Source organism: Cryptomeria japonica, chromosome 8 (genome assembly GCF_030272615.1).
Source record: "Cryptomeria japonica chromosome 8, Sugi_1.0, whole genome shotgun sequence".
NCBI lineage: Eukaryota > Viridiplantae > Streptophyta > Pinopsida > Cupressales > Cupressaceae > Cryptomeria > Cryptomeria japonica.
The window spans coordinates 113137074-113145483 of NC_081412.1; the positions used below are offsets into that span (position 1 = coordinate 113137074).

At 36.7% G+C, this 8410-nt stretch overlaps 1 protein-coding gene across 2 annotated transcripts; it reads right to left on the bottom strand.

Annotated features, from left to right (window-relative positions):
- Positions 1–1498: 1498 nt before the first annotated feature.
- Positions 1499–7183, bottom strand: LOC131031272 (G2/mitotic-specific cyclin S13-7). 2 transcript variants are annotated; one of them, XM_057962348.2, is made up of 13 exons: positions 7038–7183; positions 4434–4534; positions 4270–4320; positions 4068–4164; positions 3889–3924; positions 3675–3741; positions 3375–3587; positions 3142–3279; positions 2947–3033; positions 2688–2849; positions 2445–2603; positions 2180–2358; positions 1499–2029 (listed from the first exon to the last, which is right to left on the bottom strand). In XM_057962348.2, exons 3-13 carry the CDS (start codon positions 4295–4297, stop codon positions 1897–1899), a joined length of 1299 nt encoding a protein of 432 aa, XP_057818331.1. In that variant the 5' UTR covers positions 4298–4320; positions 4434–4534; positions 7038–7183; the 3' UTR covers positions 1499–1896. The 2 variants fall into 2 exon arrangements, with proteins under 2 accessions (XP_057818331.1, XP_057818332.1); XM_057962349.2 differs by lacking the exon at positions 7038–7183 and having other exon boundaries at positions 4068–4158; positions 4434–4612.
- Between the last annotated feature and the right edge of the window lie 1227 nt (positions 7184–8410).

The following is an 8410-nucleotide window of genomic DNA, read 5'->3' on the forward strand; positions in this document are numbered from 1 at the left end:
CTGTGAACAGTGGAAATACTGTAATGTACGCTGTTCTGTTGACAGAATCGGTGCTCCAATTTTTGTTTCACATCCACCCTATCACTTATTCAGAATCCAGAAACATTGTAAGCTCGACTGTGAACCAAACATCATTCCAACATCGCACACAATTGAAACCTGAAACACTGTGTACGCTGTTCTATGAACTATTATCACTTACTCAGAATCCAGAAACTAAGCTGTACTGTGAACTGTGGAAATATCATTACTGTTACACAATAAAAGATTCAAACATCATTCCAACATCAAGAGGGAAAAATCATCTTGCTGTGGGAACTGACCATTCACTGTAATGTATACTGTTCTATGAACTATTAAAGGTTCAAAAACCTGACACAATTAAAACCTGAAACACTGTAAAGTATGTTCTTCTATTAAAGTATGCTCTTCTATGAACTATAAATATCATGACTGATATAGAGGAAAAAATCATCTTGCTGTGGGAATTGACTGGATCATTTTCCACCAATCCAATTCAACCTATTTCCACCAATCCTGACACAGTTAAATCCAGAAACACTGTAAGCTGAACTATTTAAGGTTCAAAACCCTGACAATTAAACGTAATGTGTGCTCCTTCTATGAACTATAAATATCATGACTGTTTTAAAGGAAAAAATTATCTTGCTGTGGGAATTGACTGGATCAATTTCCACCAATCCAATTCAACCTATTTCCACCGATCAAACATCATTCCATCATCCATCATCCACAGGACAAAATCATCTTACTGTAGCACCCCTCTCTTATTCCACAATATCATCTTACTTAGAATTCCAGCCTTCGGTTTTTGTGTATCCACTTCTTGCTATAGAATTGACTGGTTCAATTTCCACCAATCCAGCTCAAACTGTTAGCATATACATTAAAGGTTCAAGATATCTTGACACAGTTAAATCTAGAAACATTGTAAGCTGTACTATAATGTCTGTTGCACGTTAAAAGGTTGATCGTTCCAACATTGAGTACAAATCATCAAATCTTACTATCATGACTCAGTAAAAGAACATATCTTTTAAGTGATGTTAAGGTATGACTCAGAACCCTTCATGTCAAAAGGCTAATGGTTCCAAGCAACAATATACGCTTCAGCAGAGGCTGAAGTTATAGAAGATTCCAGTACATTTACAATTAACAACAAAGAATAACAAATCTTAGGTTATTGTTGCTTAAAAGAGATAATGTAACCATCTTCAGTATTTCTTCAAAAATCATCAAATCTTGCTGTTCTGAAAGATACCATCAAATCTTACTGTTTTGAAAGACATCACACAGTACAACTTCAGCAAAAGAACATTTCTTTTAAGTGATGTTAAAAGAGAATCTTAGGTTATTGTTGCTTAAAAGAGATCATGTAACCATCCATCTTCAGTATTTGTTCAAAAATCATCAAATCTTGCTGTTCTGAAAGATACCATCAAATCTTACTGTTTTGAAAGACATCACACAGTACAACTTCAGCAAAAGAACATGTCTTTTAAGTGATGCTAATTAATAACAATTCATAATAACTCAGGACCCTTATGTCAAAAGGCCGTGGACAGAATTCCAAGGCAGGAATTATATATGCTGCAGTAGAAGGTATAGAAGATTCCAGTACATCTTCAATTACTAGTGTTTCTCAACTCTGAAGCTATTTACAATGGTAGCAACAAAGAATAACGAATGAGCAAAAAATGTATCTTAGGTTATTGTTGGTTAAAAGAGATCATATAGCTATCTTCTATGCTCAAGATCATATAACCATCTTCAGTATTTCTTCAAAAATCTAAGTCAATCTCGAGTTAAACTTCAGTATTTTCACTAAGATCTAAGTCTATGCAGGTAGCTTGGCAGAACCTAAAAAGGGCCACATTATGCAGGTAGCTTGGCAGGACTTAAAAGGGCCACAGAGTCGAACTGAGGTGCAGAGTACTTCTTGTGAACCACTTTCAGTTTGTTATCTGCTGAGTTCTGATGAAATGTAACCATCAGTCTTGCACATTCCCTGTGCAAAGCAAAAAACATGCATCCTTTAGCCAAAATTAGACGATACCATATATACAGAATTTCCATTGCTGTACCAAATCTACTAATTGCAACTTGAAATAAAATTATTTCTATTTTCCTAAATGGAAAGAAGTGGTTAGTCGCTTACATGAGGTCTGCTTCGGAATAACCTGTGTGGCGCTTAAGTAGATCATTCCAGATTGGATCCTTTTTTAATGTGCACCGAGCAGTGTAGACAGCCCCGGCAGAAAGCAATGATGGGGTAAACTTGATGGTCACATATTGGAGCAAGCTCAGTTCAATTAGAAAGAATACCAGGTTTTCCATCTGAGCAATAAAACAAAGATGATTATTAGAGTGGGCACGGAAAGTCGTCCAATAAAACAGAACTAATTTGGAATCCTACGCCTCACCTCTTTGTCAGAATCTGCAGCTTTCAGATACCGAACGACGAATACATATGGAGTAGGGACTGTGAGATGGAATTTTAGCTTGTTAAGCATGATCTTTTCCATACTGATAATTTGCTGTTTTGTATAAGCCCGGTCTGAAATGCAGACAAAGTCATTGATCTGCAAATCAACAAAATAAGGGTAAGCATCACTAGTCCATTCAATTCAATACAATATAAATGAAGCCAGTATATAGTACGCTACCTCTGGAGCCCAAATTTCCTCATACTTGGAAGCTAAAAGCATAGCAGTAACACCCACTAACTGCAAATTCCTCCTTGACACAGGCTCAATGGACAGGTATCTATCAGCCAAGTTTGTGGTGAGATACAACGTCTCTGGCATCAACTCAAACTTATAATGTACCTGCAAATACAGAAACCAACCATAGATTAAGCTTAAAACATGACACTAACATGCATGTTACAACACACAAGATGCTAGTCCCAAAAGAAACACTTACCTCAATCAGCCAGTCAATCAGAATTGCTCTCATCTTCTCATTAATTTCCACTTGAGTAGGCATGTAATCTGGCACACAGCTCATTCCCTGCAGAGTCAGAAGATGGACCGGAAATTAATAAATTATACATCCATAGTCAATTCGAACATTTGCGTCTTTATTTCTTGGTTTGAAAGAAGAAATCAGAAAAAACACCTCAATTTTACGATAGAACTTGTAGATATCCTCCACATATTCAACCACCGCCAACTGATTATCAAGATCTCCTATATCAATATTGGGCAAGAGGTCCTCTGCCTCAGCCATTTCAGCATCAAACCCTCCACAAAAAGCCTGAAAGACTTCACTCATAAGAATCTTCGCTCCTATGGAATACCGAAGCAAATAAAGAAACTATGCAGCATAGGAAATTAAATATGTGTTCTCACTTCACTTCTGGCTGTAAGAGTCGCAGTTAGTGTTTGGGGTTTCAACTTTCTGGTTGCAGCTTGGCCACTGCGGTTGCGAATTCCTTTTGCCTTGGGTACTGGTTCAACAATAGTAACTTCCTCGTCATCTGTATCATCCTTGACTTCTACAATTGCTGGAGGAATGTCCTTGGGCTTGCTGTTCCTCCTTTGTTTGTTTACGGCCCCTGCTTGCTGCAAAATAATGGGAAGGAAATGTTAAAAACGATGCACAGTGCCGATAGCACAATATGATGGACAAAGCTAGCAGTTGCAGATAACCTTATCAATGCCAGAACCGTTGCTTGCAGTAACCTTTTCATTGGCAAGTAATTGCGCTCCAAAACTCCTGTGAATACCAAAAAATACAATCACAAAAAAAGGAAGACGTTTAGTAAAACTCACATATGTGAACGATCAAAGAAAGGAAGATATTTTGTAAAGCTCACATATGTGAACAATCAAAGAAAGGAAGACGTTTGTTTTTGTAACAAACCTTGTTACGGGGCGAGTCACATGAAGAACAGGTTTCCTGTGAAACAGAGCAACATATTTTGAATTTAGTGAAAAACAAGTCATTCCAATCAATACAATTTGCAATTCTTATGTCTAGTCTACACACTTGGTCTTATAAGTAATCTGATGACTACCAATTCAGGAAAGACAAATACGCACCCACTGATTCCGTCCTTGACATTGCATTTGCCATTGATTTCTCCAACAATATTACCAATATCTCCCAGAGCCCTCCTATTGTTAGGGACTCCTGCATCTAAAATTGCAAATTGTTATAATTTTGAAGAGTTATTGAAATATTAGAAAAAAAAAAGTTTTATTTAACAACTCATAGTACTAGAAACTGAAAATATCCAGGTACCTCTTCCTTGTACTGCTCTGGAAGCCATCCTGCCGCTCTAAACCAGGCTTGCTGCAAAATATCAGAAAATATTTATCTTCTAAGCACTCTAAACCATTTTGTCATGTGTTGTAAGAAATTGCTATACATTTGCCTTACTGACTTTAAATAAATGTTTTGCTCACCAATAAGCTATGCTTCCGGTATCCCCAGATGGGAAAGTTTTAAGCCCTGGTCAGTGTCCCAGAGCCACAGAAGCGGACAGCAGCTCTGGTAACCAAATACACTGCGAAAATTTCAAAACCGTTCTTTAGATGAAAAAGCAATTCACTCTCCGCAAGCAGATTTCCCTCTGAAAAATATTGACATTGTAAGAGACACAGCAAAATAATCCTTCCAAATAACAACTTAATCCCATTGTAGATATATAGTAATCCAAAACACTGGTACCCAAGGGATTCAAGAATCTGAACGATTCAAATATTTGAAAAGCTGAATATATAATAGATGAAGATTTACATCCAGAGAAGGATCGAATCGAGAAAATTAACACATGGCACGCGCACAGATGTTGAAAATTGATTATAAGCTTAAGATTTCATTCATAGAAGAGAACACACACTAACAAACAGAAACCACGAATTCTGAAACCATAAATCGCAGATTTCATTCATTCATAGATGGGAAAGTTTAAAGCCCTGGTCAGTGTCCCAGAGCCACAGAAGCGGACGGCATCTCTGGTAACCAAATACACTGCGAAAATTTCAAAACCGTTCTTTAGATGAAAAAGCAATTCACTCTCCGCAAGCAGATTTCCCTCTGAAAAATATTGACATTGTAAGAGACACAGCAAAATAATCCTTCCAAATAACAACTTAATCCGATGGTAGATATATAGTAATCCAAAACACTGGTACCCAAGGGATTCAAGAATCTGAACGATTCAAATATTTGAAAAGCTGAATATATAATAGATGAAGATTTACATCCAAAGAAGGATCGAATCGAGAAAATTAACACATGGCAGGCGCACAGATGTGGAAAATAATTATAGGATTAAGATTTCATTCATAGAAGAGAACACACTAACAAACAGAAACCACGCATTCTGAAACCATAAATCGCAGATATGGCCCAAAACATAATGTCTCACGTAAATCAAAACCTAACTGCTCACATAATAGAACCCTGAGACACAACAACCTTTTTCTCCAACACAAAAAAATTAAGTGATTTTCAAGTGACATTTTCAAGTGACCATAAATCTTAGATATGGCCCAAAACATAATGTCTCATGTAAATCAAAACCTAACTGCTCACATAATAGAACCCTGAGACACTACAACAATTGAAGGGATAAATTGAAGGGATTTTCAAGTGCATGATTCTAGCAGTAACTTTACCTACAATTATGAACACCGAGAACCCTAAACATCTCTCAGGATCGTAAGCATTCATATTTAAGTGCATAATTTGAATTTTTGTGTTTTCCACAAATTAAAAACTGACTTCAAAAATCCAAAATCCTTAAAAAACAATAAATCCTAATTGACCACTCCAACAAATCCTCATAGCATAGACATTTGAATGATCCCACAAAAGAGAAAAAGAACTATAAAGCCAGGAAATATCAGGGGTAGCCTAAACCAGTCCACAAACAATCAGAGCATCTTAAAAACGCTGTTGTCATCTCTCAGGATACCAGGCAAGGATTAACTCCTTTCATGTAGAGGATTTTAGGTCTCTGCTCAAGGGGAGGTAAAAAAACCCTCATATTCGAATGCCTGGTATCTCTAAACTGCAGAAGCGGTCAATAATAGAACAAAAAGTACTCCTAGAATCCCAAAATCCTTAAAATCTTCTCATTATATCTAAGGGCTCTAGGCATCGGTCATTTCAACTTTCAAGGATACGATTTCAGGTCTCCAACCAGAGGGAAGAAATAAATAAAAACCCTTATATTCAAATTTGTTCAATTGTATTCCCAGAAACTCAGATTTGCTAGCTCACAATGCCCAGAAGTGGCCACAAACAGAACGCCCTGGACAAAATGAAAGTAACTATTTAGCCACACTATTGCATTTAAGAATCCTGTAAAAACGCTTTAATGCTTTAATGCATAGATGATTTCAGGGGATTGAAAAACTCATAACCATCATACCCAAACCCTCAATGGCTATTTAGCATAACAATGATTTCCTGCAGGGAACATTAAGTTTTGCACTTCAACTCAGACGATGATTTCAGGGAATTGAAAAACAACCCTCATACCCAAACCCTCAATGGCTATTTAGCATAACAATGGTTTCCTGCAGGGAACATTAAGTTTTGCACTTCAACTCAGACGATAAAAAGTAAACCCTTCTATTCAAAATCCTTCAGTAAACTTCCTAATTTATCAGATTTGAAATGGTTTCAGGCCTTGCACCATGAAACATACATTTTCTGCGACTACTTTTCAAGCACATCAAATCAATCAACAAAAGTAAAAACGTCACAAAAAAAGAAAAAAATTACTTGTTCGAATCCATGGGGTTTCAGGCCTTCCAAACACATCATCCGAGAACACAATAACAAAGAAAACGCTTGCATGCAAATCGTTCTGTATTATTAACCAAAGGAACAGTTCCTCCAAATCGATTTCGTAGTATCCAAGGCTTTCCAAAATACAAAATCCACGCGTTCAAATCCATGAATATTTCGACTGAAACATGAAAATTACCTTACAAATCGGAATCCGATTAATCTCAGACTAAGAAAAAAGAAACCCTACAGGCCAAGAAATGTACCTGAAAAAAAGACACAGGTGAAAAGCGATCGATGGCTTTGGGTGCTCCCTGGATTGATCAATGTGCAATAAAAATGCTTGGATCTATGTATTCATATGGTGCAGCGATTAATGAGTAGGAGCAACCGATGAAATTCAAAGGAGACGAACCCATTTTGAATCCCAGAATACAACGGTCAAATCTTTCGCCCTCCCATCTTCTTCCAATCCAACGGCTCTCCGCTCTACTTTCCCAACGGCTCTCTGCCACGCTGGACTGCCACGTCACCATCATGTGTTAGCTTGCCACGTGGCACCGGCTCAACCAATAAAAAATATTTTTGTTTGTTTTTAGCTTCTTTTCGAAGGAGTTAAGGCTTACGTGGACTAACATTTGTCTAGGTTTGTAGAATTTTTTGACCTTTTTTTTTCAACGGTAACCATAAGCACTGCCGCGGAGTACGGGCCCCACAAACACCTTTTGTTTTTTTGTTTTTTTGTTTTGTTTTTCAAGGGTATTTTCACTAAGAAAAAATCTTTATAGGTGTTTATGTGTTAAGTGGGTTTGTAGTATTCTAGTTTTTTTGTTTTTTTTGCTTGATAATCTTGTTAGCATATTGTCTATGACACCTTCTCAATGATCAAAATAGTGGTTTCTTAAGTAGACAACAAAGGAATGCATTGATAATTGCTATCATTCTTAAATGGATATAATCAATAGGTTAAGGTGAGAGGCATGTTATGCATTTCATATTCAAAGTTTACTAGGAGGGATGCCAAGCACAAACCTTCCTTTTAATATCTATTTTCCCCTAACTGCATCACTTCCTAGTGCTCAAGTATCTTCCTTCCTTTACGTGTAATCATCCTTAATGATTTTGCACCATGAAGCTACTAGACATCCTATTCCACTAACCTTACATCATACACTTATCTTTACGTTGCAACACAAAAGTAGTTTCAAACAAGGACATACCAACTATCATACATGCCCACATGTTTCATTTCCATGTAGAGTTACCTCATAATATAAATAAATTGTTGCATGTGTGTTCTAAATACTACTTAAATCAAAATAGAAATTATTTCTCTAAGTGGAACAGCATGTCTTACATATTTTATCAAATCCTTGAGTATAATCTTGGGAATGACCCATACTACAAGGATGCATCTCTCACTGAATGCACACTCTCATTGCTTTCACTCCTACATATGTTTTTGGCATGCTTCATTAAATGTTTCTAAAGCTACCTTACACATCACATCCACAATCATGGAACATGTTAATACTTTTAAACAAGAATTAAGAGTGACATTCTTTATTTGTGGTCATTCTCTTGATTGTGTGTAGAGACATGGAAAAGATTCCTAACTTTTTGCAATCTTGTTGAAACA

Excerpts from the sequence above, each read along its gene's own strand:
- LOC131031272 (XM_057962348.2), bottom strand. The coding sequence starts at position 4,297 with ATGGCTTCCAGAGCAGTACAAGGAAGAG. Across the intron at positions 2,850-2,946 it reads TGATTGACTGGCTGATTGAG|GTACATTATAAGTTTGAGTT; the intron begins GTAAGTGTTTCT and ends CTGTATTTGCAG. Across the intron at positions 2,030-2,179 it reads TATTCCGAAGCAGACCTCAT|GGAATGTGCAAGACTGATGG; the intron begins GTAAGCGACTAA and ends TGCTTTGCACAG.